The sequence below is a fragment of the Ptychodera flava genome, chromosome 22 (genome assembly GCF_041260155.1).
Source record: "Ptychodera flava strain L36383 chromosome 22, AS_Pfla_20210202, whole genome shotgun sequence".
NCBI classification, from domain to species: Eukaryota; Metazoa; Hemichordata; class Enteropneusta; family Ptychoderidae; genus Ptychodera; species Ptychodera flava.
This window is the reverse complement of record NC_091949.1, coordinates 6,101,576-6,118,556: the sequence shown is the minus strand read 5'-3', so window position 1 is coordinate 6,118,556 and position 16,981 is coordinate 6,101,576. Positions and strand designations below refer to the sequence as shown.

Sequence of the window (16,981 nt, the reverse complement as noted above, 5' to 3'; positions counted from 1 at the left end):
ATGACAACTTATGAAAGTTGCAAACCGTCAAAGCCTGAAATTGTGTTCATACTCCCCTGTCTTAATATAACTCATCAGCCTATACAAAAACGTTAAAAAGGAAATTTACATGAAAAAAACATATGAGAACAAGTAATTGTATTTTCAGAATGAATGAAAGTGGTCAGTTGAATCAGAAAGGAAATTTTAAAAAGCTTGGGTATAAAAGAAGTTTCATACGATAAACACAGAGTCTGCATTTGGAGTGGCAATTTCACTGACTGTATCAGTAAGTCGAAGTTACCTCTTTTTTCTGATATACTCTTTGGTCAGCATCTTAAAGGTACATGCTCCGCATTTAATGTCACAGCTTGCAAGATCGTGAGGGTCATTTTCATTGGTTATAAAGTTTCCATGCGGCAAAGTTTAGAATTGCACATTTTTACAGCGTACATGCTGCATGCTACGCAAGACCCGATTTAACGCCCTGTTTAAATTCCTAGGCAGCAATTTGTGGCAATTCTCCCAAAGAGAGGTAAACATCATCTTTATGTGTTCTTATAACCTTTGCCTTACATTTCAGAGTCATCTGGAATCAGTGTGAAGTCGACCGAAACGCAATATGGCAAGACAAATTGTGGTTTTCCTGGCAATATGTGCGATATGTGTGATGGAAGTTTCTGGAGACCTCAAAGAAGAGGCCAGAAAGCGTCGTGTACGAGAACTTCGCCCGAGATTTGTCAAACGAACGGAACAGGCACCACTCGTCCAAGCTGGAAATCCAGACGAACGTGTGGACGAAGAGTATATCGTCAAACTGCGGGTATGAAATTCGGTTTTCAACTTTATGGTTTCACAGTGTATTTATTTTGACAAAAGCTTGACTTCTGTTCATATATCCCACGTGTCCTTACAATTGTCGAATGAGGTACAATACTAACAATACGGCGGACGCATTAACATTAAATTCCTGTATCACTTTGGATGACACGTTCGCAAATATTGATATGATCACGTATCGTATATAATCATGTTTACGATTTGTATCTGCTTCCGGGTTTTTCACCATTTTTTGTACCTCAGGATGATCTGACGAAGGAAGACCTGGCGGCATTTGAGGAAAAGTTGCAAGAACTGTGTGAGGAGAATGGAATGCATGTTGATTTCCATAAGGACATCAAAGCTTTGATGAGAGGTTTCACTGCTCGGGTGCCGGGCGATGCTGTTGAAATTGTAAGTTGTTGTGCTTAAAGAGAACAGTATTAAACACAGCTTGCATTTCGAAGTTTGCATCATTGATTGAAGATTGTTCATATGTTTCTATAATTTTAAATTTCATACATGGCGTCATACCCATTAATTGATTAATGGATGGATTGATGGATGGATGGGTAGGTAAAGGGTCTGTGAGTGTCTTCTAACGCTGTTCTTATTGATTATTTACACTCAATTTTTCGTGGCAGCTGCGATGGATGGACGAGGTAGAATTTGTCGAAGAGGATGAAAAAGTTCATGCTGTAGACGTCCCATGGGGTTTGGACAGGATTGACCAATCCGATCTGCCTTTAGATAAAATATTTGAATCCTCCCTTGGTGAGTAATCATCGGACGTAACTGAATCTAATAGTCCTTGGTATAGGACCAATATTTTTATTGGACTAGTAAACCTGTTATTTCAACTAGGCCAACGGAAGGACGGTGATGGGCTTGAAAGACGAATTACCACGACAGCGTGAAAAAAAACCTGTGTTTTACAGAACAACGGTCAAGGGAAGCGCTATAATAAAGTTTGGTTTGCTTACTCCCACCCACACGCTGTCAGGATACTGGCGACACAGACGTAGGTCCGCACTCTCATCTGGAAATAGTAAACGAGAAATCCTCTCTGTTTCTTTCAGGCGATGGACGTGGAGTGAACGTGTTTGTGGTGGATACAGGAATCCGTTTCTCACACAATGAATTCGAAGGACGAGCATCAAATTTCATCGATTTACTACACGACGGGAAAGAGGTGAGGCAGCTGAACAATTGTCAACGCATAGTTAACTTCCTGATGATTGTGATCTGAGTATTTGGTCATTTTAACTTGGTGTGATTTTGATTTTGTTATGGTCACTACAATCTACAGATCTCTCCTAAATATATCGGAGGGATATATAATACCTTTGCTTTACAAGAACTGGTACAACTTTTTCTCTAGCATAAGGATCTTACAATTAATGAATTCTTCAAATATATTTTATTAAATTTTTAATTCATGGCGATATATGTAAGCTTATGGTCCTCGAGTAGACGAGCGCATTTCCAAGACAGCTGGTAATGAAATCGCTTTTCTGTTTACCTGACGGGAAAGATCATAGCATAAAGTAAAATAAACTCGGACAAGTTTTTGAGAAAGATCTCTCGCTGTGTCATCCGTCGCCCGTAGGTTTACAAACTATCTCATACTTGTAATTTACCGTAAGTTACTCATCTATTACTGAACATTCCTTAAACGTTTGTTGACAGGGTGAAGATTGCAATGGGCACGGTACTCACTGTGCTGGCACTATTGGAGGCAAAACAGTCGGCGTTGCCCCTGGCGTGACTCTCTTTGGATGCCGTGTATTAGACTGCAACGCTGAAGGATCTAGCAGTGATATTATAGCAGGTAGTTATATGTATATATATATATATATATATATATATATATATATATATATATATATATATATATATATATATATATATATATATATATATATATATATGATTACAGGATGCATGAAACTTAGGTAAAAGATATCATTACTTTGTATTTGAAGTGATTCGAGTTATTAGAGAGAGAGGCAGAGACAGAGAGAGAGGGAAGGAAAGTGAATGAGAGTGTGCGCGACAGAGAGACAGATAGAGAGGTATAGATAGATTGATGGATAGATCGAGAGATTGACAGATGGATCAATTTAAATAGAGACATGCCTACATACATATATACATACATAAATACATACATACTTACATACATACATACATACATACATACATACATACATACATACATACATACATAGTACATACATACATACATACATACATACATACATACATACATACATACATACATACAATACATACATACATACATACATACATACATACATACATACATACATACATACATACATACATACATACATACATACATACATACATAGTACATACATACATACATACATACATACATACATACATACATACATACATACATACATACATACATACATACATACATATTTATCATACAACAATATTTTGATGTCATTCAAAACTCGTTATTAGTTATCTGATGGTGATACAAGACCTGAGGAAATAAGCATGCTACGTTGTAATTAGTGGAAATTTTAACTTTGAACTTATAAACCATGAACGTAACACTTGAACTTCACATTTGCTTGATAATATATACGTAACCGTTATACTGTTTTCACAGCTATGGACGCCATTGCGAACTCCGGTATAAAACCAGGGGTTGTATCAATGTCACTTGGTGGCGGTCGGTCGATGTCAGTAAATTTAGCCGTGACCCGTCTCACACAAATGGGTTACATCGTCGTGGTCGCTGCAGGTAACGATGCTCAAGATGCTAGCAATGAATCACCGGCATCAGCCAAAGAGGTAAAACGTTGTTGTTTTTTTAAATCTTTCTTGTGTAACTAATACTTTGATGCAGCTATTACCTCTTGTCATGAATTTTTTCATGCCCTTATATGTTGCGCTGTATGTTGCAGGGCGTCTTGTTATTTGCTGATACAATTTAAGTTGTTTTAGCTGTTGTTTCAATCATTGTATAAAGGATGAAAGAATAACCACATTCCATCAAATAGATTCCACAGTTGTAAGTTGATGTAGCGGGGAGGTAGTGGGTACAGGGCCGACAGTTACATTCTTTCTTATAAATGGGAAGGGTTTACTGTAGGTCCTTTACTCAGTACCACGGATGTGGAATCATTTTGATTATTACAGTGTTACTTTGCCTGTATTAGCAAAGGGATCAATATGAATGAACCAACAACGGCTGCAATAACTTATTATTCTTTAATTTTATTGGCAAACATCAAAACAACAACAACAACTACAACAACGACGACCCGATAATCAAGTTCCCTGTCCTTGAACATAGTGCAAGTAACGATGCTTTTGCAAACTATGGTTTTCAAGTTCCAAAATTTGACCCATCATTTTCTCTGATTTCACACATCGTACACCTCACCATATAGCATCTCGCTTATACAGCCTATATGTCCTCTTATTGCAAAAACTTTGACAACATTTAACTATAAACATTTTATGTGGTGTAATACCAGACTTGTGTGCATGAAACCCTGATGACGTCGAATTCAAAGAGAATACGCCTCCAGGACAGATATTCGGACTCTCAAACTTTAACACTACATTTTGGTCTACCACTTGTGGGGACTCATCTTCCAGTTCATTGAGATTAACGTTCACATCCGCATATTTTTATGAAGATGGTAAATTTCATTCTCCTCATAGACTTAACAAAGGGTTGGTTTTCATTTTGCATTTAAAGTGTCAGTAAATATTGAGAATTTTTTCCTCCTGTACGATCATGGTTTGATCCGATTTTTTTCGTCGTTCCGATAGGGAGTGTTTGAAAGTTTCCTAATGGAAAGTTTGAGCAAACGTTGAAAGGTTTAAATCTTTCAGTATTGAAGCATGTATTATCTTAATTGACAGTGGCTCAAATACTAACATATTTTTGTCCGAAGGCTATCACAGTTGGCGCAACCAACTCTAGAGATGGGTTTGCATGGTATTCCAACTTTGGCAGCATTGTCGATATCCTTGCTCCAGGATCTGACGTGCGCAGTGCTGGAATAACTGGCAACGACGCATATGCTGTTATGAGTGGTACATCCATGGCCACTCCACACGTGGCAGGTATGCATACTTTGTTTGGTTCCCTTACTGATCGGACAGGTAGCGAGTAGGATTCGGTCGTAAGTTTTTGACGTTATCCCGAGGAAAGGCCGCATAATGGGTGTTCCTTTGTGATAATAAAGGGCAGCTATGAGCTGGGTTCCCCGTTAGGAGAAGGGAAGTGGACTCCCGATCAAACGTCGTGAGGCGTAAAACTCATTAAGTAGAGGCAGAACTTTTAAAAATCGTTGAGGGGATAGTAATGACCAGGTATTATTTTCCCCTCTGACTTTGATTTTATTCAAGTCAAGTCATAATAGTATATTTACACATTAAAATGCAGCTGGTAAGATTTCTTGAAATAAGCTAAGCCTGGTTCACTGTCCCTTAATTATAGCAATCGGTATCTCAAAACTTGTTGACGGAGAATTAACAAAACAACCTTTAACTGTATTTGGAGAATAAATGGACGACAGAAATTAAAAGATAACAGAAAGACGTAGCAATGAGTTTACGGAAATGTTCCAAATGTTCGAGTACTGTTGCAACACTAAATAATTGACGTGTTTTCTTGAGATATTTCATTTTTTCTAGGTGTGCAAAATCATTCCTCCGGCGAGAAATTTGATTTGGATTTAGTCAAATTTTCTATGAGACTTCAACGATATTCAAACAGTTCAAATTTCACAATGATGATGTAGACAATGATGATAGTGGTGGTGGTTACAACGACGATAAAAGGCAATTGATAACTTCTACGACTATTACTATCTTAGTTATTGTCACCACCACCATCATCATCATCAAGATTGTTTTTCATTTATTTTTTGTGGAATGAAGAAACATGCCTTACATGACCTATCCTTTCATTTTACAGGTGTGGCTGCATTACTACTAGAACTATACCCAACTCTGACGCAAACTCAAGTCAGCGAACTTTTGCTGTCGTCTGCTAAACAAGACCGTATTGACATGTCCGTGGTACCGGATGAATATCGAACACAGACCCCCAACAAATTATTGAATATTCCTGCGTCTGTTGCAAATCCAGGAACACGTAAGTTATCGTACACGCTTCAGACCTGTTTAGTTTAAAGTAGAAACGATATAAATAGGAGGGTATAGGTGACGATGTAAATTCGATCCATTCATAGGCCAATCCCTATTTTCATCTCTGGTTAACCTATTTGTTCTCACTGAACGATTTACGTCTACTTTTCATCGGTTGTGTACAATTATCTACAGATCAATTGAATGACAGCCCAGTTTTAAAAGGCAGGGCTCCTGTACCTTACCACAAATACACGTTAAATTGGATCCTATATGCATCATTAAAGCAGTCCAATAAACCTTCCCTTTTACGTTTACAACACAACTCCTCAACAACTATTTGGTGATTTGTTCCCCTGCTGCATTGTATTGTGATAGCGGTATTTAAAAATGGCAGTTAAAATATGCATTTGTATTTCAAATTCATAGAACACATTTTGGGAGACATACCAACACAAACGCGGCGTGTTTGCTTGAGAAGTATAGTGAAAGAAATTAAGTTCAGTCATTACTGTCATTACTGTTTCAAACAGTTTAAAAACAATGTTGTTAAAGGGCAACACGAATGGACACCGACAGTTCAAAAAGTGTAGTCTTGAAGTTTACAAAGCGAATTGAGTGACCATTACTTCTGAATTTCACTATACTTTCATGAAGACTCCCCCCCTTAATAATATGTCTAGAAAAACATGTTTAATAGCCACTCGAAAACGATCTGATCCGATCTGATACTGCAGAATGCAATGGTTTAGGAAATACCATGTACTCAGTGACTAGGGTGAAGAATTTGACGAAGCAATAATAAATCTTGAACTCACATCATTATTGATTCTTTCATATTTAAATAATTCTGATTCGAAAAACCTACGATTTTACGGTGTCTTGTAATATTTATTGAATGTTTAAGAATCAGATGATTGACATGGGCTTTAAGATAGTTATATATGGGAGACAATCTTTTGAAAAAAGGTTGTCCGCGCAACATACGTCATACAATGTCGCCACCATCTTAAGGTAACACGTGTCTCTAAAAAGGCAGTTTTAAACATTTATTGAAGCTTTCTTTTGAAAATTTAAAAACATTCTTTTTCATGCTGAAGAAAACAAGCATGGGTCACCGTTCTTTTTTATTACAGAAATCAACAGCATATATTTCAGAATGTATAGAGGTTTTAATTATCCACGACCTCCTTAAGTCGACGGTAACCTTTCTCACATTTTTTCTCTTCCCCAGCGGTCCCACTGTCGGTATGTACCGATACATGTGAGTATGCTGTGGATAAAGTCTGCGATGATGGTGGGGTCGATTCTGAATTCTCCGTTTGTGATTTCGGATCAGATTGCACCGACTGTGGTCTTCGCACTGTATACTGATAGATGTTTTTGACGTACTTCGAGAGAAAAACGCACTGAAATTAACACGTGTCAGAAACAATGAACATTCCTTATGACTGGGATTTTAGTAGATTGTCTATATGCTATGATATTTTTTCTGAAGAATCTTGATTCTTTCCTGCCAGGCTGTGAGTTAATGATTTTCTTGCATGTCTTATCACTGAAATAATAAAGTAATCAAATGCTTTGCTGTGTGAGCCACATCTATGATGTTGTCTTGACGTATGGTTGAACGCATGACAGAGAGTTACCTTGGTGATTCTTAAGTGGATTATTACAAACTAGGGAGGGATACGGTGGTGTAACATGGAGGACTAGTCAACAAATTAAAAAATCAAATTGAATGTCGATTGTAGCAATGAAAGTTACCATAAAAGATGGAATGGCTAGTGAAGGATGGTGGGACTTCAGAAAAGTTAGCCATTGTTTAGCTTTTGTACAACTCAACATTACCTGTAGACTGTATCTGTGTTTTTGAGGAGATTTGGCCCGTGTTCGTTTGGTGCTGTGAAAGTTCTTCTGTGAAACAGTTAAGATGGTGTGATTAAGCTGAATAAAAAGGGGAACACAACCAATTCACAGAAGATTTTGGGGGGCAAGAAATAGCAGAGATTTTTCCGACGTACAGAGGTCAGGGTTAAGTCAGGCTCCTGACCAACAATGAGATGCGGTGTCATAAAGAATGGCTGCTGAAAAACGCAGATTTTTGAGAATTTTCCAACGCGTAAGAAGGGCACTCTTAGAGACCTTTGTTGGCGTGAAAGACCTTTTACTGAACACTTAATCGACTTTTATACATCGCGAAAAGATTTACAAGTGGATCTACAATAAACAGAGAAATTTTCACTGTTTAACTTTAGTAATGAAGGAAAAGCTGCCTCAAGAAATTTTGATCCAAATTTTGACAAATAACACAACTGGTGTCTTTGAAGTGTCTGCCATATCAACTTTCGGTGGGACACTATGCGCCTACCATGGTTGTAATGGGTAGGCTTAAGGTAACATGCACCTCGAAAGTGAAAGACTTAAACTTTTGCTCAAACTTTCCTCAGTGAAAGTTTCAACCATTCTCTTACCGAAGCAAGAACAAAAATCAGGGGTCACCGAGCAAACTTTGGCACTAGAGAGACAAATAACTTGCGATTTCTCGATATTTGAAATTCAAAATGGCCGCCATTCCTGTGTTAACTCTATGGGAAAAAATAAAATTTTCGATTTTCGAAAAACTAAGGGACTGGTCAGTTTCTTCGGCCTGGGGGGGGGCGGTGGATTATTTTTTGCCGACGTCAAAAAGTGGCTGACCCCCCTATTCCAAATTTTGAAAACAGGGTGACCCCCCCTATTCCAAATTTCTAAAATAGGGTGACCCCCCCCCCCCGGGCGCGACAAAGGTAAAACAAAAGATGGACATAAATTATATATATATATATATATATATATATAATATATATATATATATATATATATATTATATTTTACATTTTACATATATTTATATTTTAAATAGTCATTCTATGTTTTAGTGAAATTGTTGACATGTCAGTTGTAAGATAGGAATTTCAAAGTGTCAATCTTAAAGTTTAAATACAGTACATTTTGAATGAGCTGTATTTTGAATGAGCTGTGAATGTATTTCACACTTTCTCTGCTTAACCAGATGTCCTGAACTGTTGTACAGAAATGGATGTCAATCATTAATATCAAAGAGGAAAAAGCAGTGAATCAAAAACTTTGATGGGTGTTAAGACTTGCCAAGCATCCAATTAAATCTACTGAGGAGCCATAGAGAGCTTTTTTAGCCAAATCTGATGTGTACAGTGTCTGAGAGGACCTTTTCTTGTGTAACATTGAAACCATAAAAGCACAGCTAATGATGACAAAAACTGCCTTTTTTGTCTGTTATTTTGTTCATAAAAAAGCATCTTTCTACAGAAAACCTATGAAACAAAGGAAAATAATTGCATCAATGAGAAGGAAAGATATCTTGTCATTTTTCTATCTCTAAAATAAGTCACTGTATCAAATATATATTGTGAAATATTTGTGCATGTTGCTTTCTCATACTGAATTCTCACAGATTGAACAGAAAAGTATCAGGAATTTGTCATCCTTTTCATATGAAATGCAGACTTCATAATGGTACACTTTCACTTAGCAAAGATCAAGATATCTCTGAAAGTATGGCGCCCGAAGGGCGCGCCAAAAAATATGAAACATCCTGATATCACTGATATATATGCCTTGTATATTAAAGTCATGCACCTGAAGGGCATGCTGAAAGATGTATGATATACGTATTAAAGTAATGAGCTTGAAGAGCACGCTGAAAAATATTGAACATACAGATATCTCTGATGTATGTATGCTTGATATGTTAAAGTTGGGCGTGCTGAAAAATATGACTGATTATTAAAGTTACGCGCCCGAAGGGCGCGCCGAAAAATACAACTGAATGATGAATTTTGTGGCTGACACTAGCATTTTAGGCAATGATGAGCCTGTGTCAAAATTCAAAAACACACTGACCCCCCCTATTGGGCATTTCAAAAACATGGTGACCCCCCTATCACCAAAGTCAAAAACAGGGTGACCCCCCCATGAATCCACCCGCCCCCCCCAGGCTGAAGAAACTGACCAGTCCCTAAGACAGTGAAAACTTTTCTTTCGCCAAGAGCTTCAAAATGAGTCCCCACAAGTGGTAGGTTAGAAGAAAATTGATAAAATTTGAAGGCCCGAATATCTGTCCCCGAGGTGCGTTCTACCAGGAATCAGGGAATCAGGGGTCGATTCTAGAGAGGGAGCCTGAGAAACAGCTACCACATCCAAGGAAGGCAGCAGTTATGCAAATTATCAATTCCCTATACGATGAGATAGTGACGTAAAATAACAATACAGGACTCTTTCGTGGCCCTGTAAATTGGAATAAGTGAACTTTAAAACCTTTAACGAGGATCTATTGGAGGGCAAGTCTGCCGCCAGCAGCCGTGGTAATTGCAAATCAAATTGGCACAATTAGCGGGCAAAGGAGACCCTATTGAGCTTGACTCTAGTCCGACTCTGTGAAGATACATAGTCAGGTGGCTTAGCAACAAAAAACAGCGAGATCGTTACACGGATGACAAAAGTGCCAAATTTGCTACAGAGGTTCACATATGTGTGTAGATCAATATTAGCTATTGCTCCAAAAGTTTTGGCCACAGGAAAGGCTCGATGACGTCATAAATTCAAAATGGCCGCCATTATAACGCTTAAAAATGGTAAAATAGAGTTTATTCAGCCAGTTTTCACTATTCTTGTAAATAAACTGACTCAAACATTCTCAATTATAAATAAAACATTGAATTGATGCAAATTAATTATTATGATGACGTCATAAAGCCAAAATGGCCGACCAAATTCAAAATGTCCGCCATAACATTGTCTAAAAATGTTAAAACACTGTTAATGAAGCCTGTTTTCAGCATTTTATCACCTGAACTGAAATTAACACCCCAAATTACAGACAAAACAGATAATTGATGCAAATTTATTATTGAGATGACGTCATAAACCAAAGTGGCGACCGAAGGTTACAAAATGGACAATTCAGAAGTTTACTATGCTTGGTACAATAGCCCGTTTACGTAGACGTTGACAAAATGATAGCATAAAAGTAATGTACAATTTGTATTAATATTCCATAAACTTAAAATAAAAGATAAATGTATCAAAACTTAGCCAATAAGTTCAACACAAGTAAAAGACTTTTATGAGATTATTGATTACTAAAAATTGTTTGTGTTTGAAAAATCGAATGGATATAAAGGAAATGAAGGCAACTTCACACACTGGTTCTACCTTTGCTTGTGATACGGTATAGTGAGTAGATCAATGTGGTTTGGTGATAAGGGAAAATGGTGAGAAACCAGTGAATCGATAGTGCTTTGACCCTCGTAATGTGACCTTGGTCCCGGAAATAAGGTTTTATGTTGGTTATTCCTCCTAACGGCGTTTCGGGCCAAAGTGGGGCCCCTTCTTCAGTCACTTGAGTGGTTTTGTATTCCCACATGCTCATTTTAATGATAGCCATTGTTCATCAAAGAGAGATGCTAAAATCATTATGTTTTGGTCAGAATTTTGCGTGAATTGATGCTCAGACCGTTCATTTGTACTCTCCTTGTGTTTGAATTTTGCTTGAAGGAGGATATATTGTATGTTTTTCTTCCTTTTATACGTTATTATAGGTTTTCTGGAAAACCATGGCCAGCGTTTAATCGCCCTTCATAATTTTCCAGATTCTTATCACATTGTTTGATTAGGCTGGTTTTGATGAGGCTGTGCTGACTAGTATTTTGTTACATCATTACTTTTACTATTGTTGATGAAGGATGGCTGACGTTTTGTTACATTCTTTTTTATACAAGCTATGTCTTTCTTTTTGTAATCTCTTTGTTGAAGATTTTGCGTTGAGAATTGACCTTTTTATAAAGTCCATATTGCATGTACATATCTGAGTAGTTCACCTTCAATGAAGCATTTGAAAGTTGGTGGCAGGTAAATATCGTCAGATGGTTTTGTATGGGATTTTGTGGATAGAATGTTCAATTATGAATTCCCAAGTTGAACGTAGAGTACAGGGTGTTGCACTCCTCGACAAATGTTCTGAATCTTAAAAGTGGATGTTCGATTCCTGTGTGAACCATGGACATGTCACCTTTTAAATTTCCATACGAATATTTGACCGGATTTGGGATTTAATATAACTTTCTCCGTTTCATGGTATATGATATCAGCTATTTCTGGTGAGCCCATACTGCGTCCATAGATTCGTTTGTATTTTTCTCAGTTGAAGTAAAATATGTTGCGTTTCAGAATAATCGACAGTTAAGGCTTTCATATACATTGATGGTGAGTTTTTGTATCATACCAGTTGGCAGTACTGTTTCAGAGTCCAACGCTACAATCGCTGCATATGGGGCTTCATTTTTGGCATGTTTTTCTACATTGATACCACGTCTAATGTTACCAGAATAGAGTTTGCTTGTTTTTTTCAATCGGTTCTAACTAGAGAATAAAGTTTTTTGTGTCCCTGGCATTTATAAGTCGTTTAGGACGATTGGTTTTATGACAAGGTCTAGAAATTCCGACATTTGTTTTATTGGGCTCGAGCAGCCATTTCTATTGAGACGTTGGGTGACGATTGTTTCTTCTGCTTTGGTTTTGTGTATTTTTGGCATGAGATACCATCGTGGCGTACAAGTTATTCTACTTATGGAAATAGGGAAACTGTAAATCACCTCGTCAATGATTTTCTTATCGCAGATAAATGATTTCGTATACAATATCCACTGTATAGTCAATGTCGCCAAGTGTATTAGTGAACATTTTTCAATTCGCAGCTGTCTATAACTTTCTTTAATGTCATTTATCTTATTCACAATTGCTATGCCTCATCCTTTATTGATGGGTTTCATTAAGATTTGTTTGTTTTTAGACAGATTGTTCAGGGCAGTCTTTTCTGCCAGAGTCATATTCTTTCTGAAGTGGGTTGCGAATGGAATTTCCTCTATCGATCTAAGTTGCTTCGAGACAGTTTTACAATTTTTTGGTTTTCCGCGGTTACTACTGTTGAACATGTACTTATCTTAGAACAGATGCCTGATTGATTGATTGATTGTTTCTCAAGATATCGCACAATCCTATGATGCGAATAAATTTGTTGATATCTCATACAACAATTTTTCTAGACTCTCCGGAGTGGCAATAAATTTCAAGCCTTTTCTTAATGCTTTGATTAAGGTTTGATTTGCAAGATTGTTGATGAATCTGAGAATCTTTCTGAGTTTTTATCTTTGTTTAACCTTCCATTTCTGCTTATGTTCTTCCTGGTATTTTTATGTATTTATGTTTTGGGTTTCCAAACAGCAAAACTCGTCTGGTCACGTTTTTTGCAGTTTCTTTCATCTTTGAATTCCTAACCAGTCTAGTAAGTGAACAACGAAAGGCAAAGACGCTTTTCATAAAATTCACGAAAGCTGCAAAAAAGTAGCTAAGCTAGATTCAAAGAGCAAACAATAGTCTTCTTTTTGTTCATAAAACCCTGACCAAACGATCTTTTTCAGGCCGGCACATCCTCCAAAAAGAGAAATACAGTAACTGTAGCACAAAACTATGTCACCACTCATCGAGACATAAAAATCCAAGAAAATTCAAACGAAAAAGGCTCTGAAACAAAGGAAGCAAAAGACAAAATCACAAACATAAAACCTTTTTTCAGGACCAAGGTCACATGACCAGGGTCAAGGCATGATTTATTCATCGGTTTCTCGCCATATTTTCGTTATCATGAAATCACATCACTATTGATTTACTCATTATAACGTAACACTTTCAAAGGTAGAACCTATGGGTAAAGATACCTTTATTTCCTTTATATTGGTTCAGTTTTTCAGACAGAGGTCATTGTTCAAATAAATAATTTCATAATAGTTTGTAATTTGTGTTGGGCTTATTGGCTAAGTTTTAGTACATTTATCATTTATTTTGAGCTTATGGATTATCAAGACAATTAGTAGATTACCTTTTAAGTATTATTTTGTCACGTAAATTGGCTATTTTACTAAGCACAGTGAACTTCATAATAGGTCATTTTGTAATTTTCGGTCGCCATTTTGCTTTTATGACGTCATCACAATAATGAATTTGTATCAGTTATATGTTTTGTCTATAGTTTGGAGTGTTAATTTCAATACAGGTGATAAAATGCTGGAAACAGGCTTAATTAACAGTATTTGAACATTATCAGACGATAATATGGGGGATATTTTGAATTTGGTCAGCCATTTTGGCTTTATGACGTCATCATAATAATTGATTTGCATCAATTTTATGTTGTATTTGTAATTTGGGATGTTTGTGTCGGTTTATTCAAAAAATATTGAAAACTGCCTGAATTAGACGTATTTTACAATTTTTAAGCGTTATAATGGGGGCCATTTTGAATTTAGGACGTCATCGAGCCTTTCCGGTGGCCAAAATTTTTGGAGCAATAGCTAATATTGATCTACACATATATGCGAACATCTGTAGCAAATTTGGCACTTTTGTCATCCGTGTAACGATATTTTTGTTAAGCCACCTGACTAACATGGGAGGTGTAGGATAGATGGGAGCACAGTCACCTGTGGTCTATTCCACTCTGCGTCTATTTATGCGCCCCATAGACGTGTGTACATATGCCTGAGGAGATATGTACACACGTCTATGGGGCGCATATATAGACGCAGAGCGGAATAGACCACAGGTGACTGTGGTGGGGGCGTTCGGGCCGCCGACGAAATACGTTTTTCCACATATCCGGTAAGAGAGCGTTCAGTTATTTGGCCGGGGGTGGGCCGACAAAATCCAGGGGGGGGTCACCTCAAATTTGAAAACTGCAAAGGGGGGGGGTCATGTATTTTTCAAACAGCTCAGAGGGGGGTCACTTAATTTTCATAAGTATCCGTCCCGTCAAAAAGCAGTTTCAGTGTTCAGAAATATTCTGGGAGATAAAAATGATTCGTTGCATGATTTCATTCTCTGAAGTTATTCACCTGTAAATCTGAACAAAAGTATAATTATCTGTCATATGAACATCTTGACTTGACAACTCTGAGGCTTGTCTTATTGTAAATCATGCACACTGCACTGAGGGCGATGAACAATTCCTATTACTTACATATTGGAGATATAGCAAGTTTTGTCAGGGAAATTATTTAACAGTTACCTATACTGAGACTACTATAGTACCATGAAAAGTTAAGTAATACTTTTAGGTGAAATTCCAATATCATAATTGTTGTCCACATCTGAACTTTTAAATACCCTATTTGAATCAAATACATTTGTATCAATTATCAAACACCTATAGACCTAAAAGCACAAATTAATTTAGTTTAGCATTTAAAAAAAAATATTCTTAGTTTTCTCATAGACTCCAATATTTAGTGAATCAACATTTCGGTGAAATTCCAAAATCCAATTTCTTGCACACATATCAACCTTTAACCACCCTAGGCTAACTAAGTACTTTAAAATGAATTATCAAATGTCTATAAATACACAGATTTTGATAGATTTTTTTTTGGGGAAAAAATTATTCATTTTCCTCATAGACTCCCATGTACAGTGAATCTACTTTTTGGTACAATTCCAAAATCCAATTTCTGGCGAACACATCCATTTCTTACCACCCTAATCTAAACAAGTACATTGATATCAATAATCGAAAGTACATAAATACATGGGTTTACCTATTTTTGTATTGGAAAAAAATTATTCATACTTTCCTCATAGACTCCCATGTATAGTGGATGAACATGTTCAGTGAAGTTCCATAATCAGATTTCTTGTACACATAATATGCACCTTTAATCATTATATTCTAATCAAGTAAAATAATGGTAATTATTGAACATCTGTATATGCACAAGTATACCAAGTCTTTTCATTGGAAAAAAAATTCTTCACAATTTTATCATTGACTCACATGTATTGTGGATGAACATTTTTGGTGAAATTCTGAGGTCAAACTTTTTGTCCGCATGCCAGTTGTAACAACCCTATTTCATTTACGTACACTTATGTAAATTGTCAAATATCTATAAATGCACAGATATAGTTTTGCATTGAAAAAGTACTACATAGATTTCTCATACATGTATGAGAAAATATATGTACACCATGTATAGTGAATCAACATTATCAACAGCTGATTTTTGATTAAATCCAAATATCAAAATTTTGTACACACACGCTTGCGCAAAAATATTGCGATCCACTAGTAATTTCTGTCCAACCCCTTTGAGGGGTAATTTCAAAATTATAGCAAGTCAGAAGGGGAAATCTGATCATTAACACCTTTTGAGTTTTGTAAGGAAGGTCATTTGAAAAAATCTAAGCTCTTTTTTGGGGGGATTCTATTGCTCCATACCCACGAGGTGTTTGTGTGTGCAGCTTTACTCAGGCAATGGTGGGGGGGGGGGGGTCATGGAATTTTTGACATCTTGAAAGCGGGGGTCATCAATTTTTTGGTACAATGGGTAGGGGGGTTCACTTATTTTGACTGATGTGCGGAAAGAATTTGCCGGCCCACCCCCGGCCATAATAAATGAACGCTCCCTAAGAAGGGGAGCAGGGCGGCGATTCTCAGTTTCTGGCGTCAACCGCCGAGTTAGGGGACAACCATTTGATTTTTTGGGGGTATGGAGGAAATGGGTATGGGAGCAAATTTTTTTTTCCTGTCACAGTGACAGCAATTTTTTTTTTCTACTGTCAGAGCTGCATCAATTTTTTTTTTTCAAATGGAGTAGCAATGCAAATTTTTTTTTCTTTGTCATCAAGTTTGTGATGCGTTGTATAAGGGAATCGTCATTATTTACGGCCTGAAACTCAGCAATTTCGAGTGACACCCCCCCCCCCCCCCCGCCGTCAACCATGACGAATTTGAGTAACTCCCCTTTCTAACTCTGAATTTTGACTGATCCCCCCACTTAGAAAAGTTAAATACAAATACATGTATTTGTAAAATTTACAAAATACAGCAACAGTAAAGACCTTTGAAATCCTGATGTACTCTGCTAGACTATCATCAGTTATCTCATGATGGTTCAAAAGAGGT

At 36.9% G+C, this 16,981-nt stretch overlaps 1 protein-coding gene across 1 annotated transcript; it reads left to right on the top strand.

The window, feature by feature from the left end:
- Positions 1-215: 215 nt before the first annotated feature.
- On the top strand, positions 216-7,541 carry LOC139122543 (uncharacterized). The gene is made up of 10 exons (XM_070688028.1): positions 216-268; positions 563-802; positions 1,063-1,212; positions 1,443-1,572; positions 1,878-1,990; positions 2,488-2,629; positions 3,449-3,633; positions 4,749-4,920; positions 5,777-5,956; positions 7,184-7,541. The coding sequence occupies exons 2-10, from the start codon at positions 602-604 to the stop codon at positions 7,321-7,323; spliced, it is 1,413 nt and encodes a 470-aa protein (XP_070544129.1). The 5' UTR covers positions 216-268; positions 563-601; the 3' UTR covers positions 7,324-7,541.
- The last annotated feature ends 9,440 nt before the right edge of the window (positions 7,542-16,981 follow it).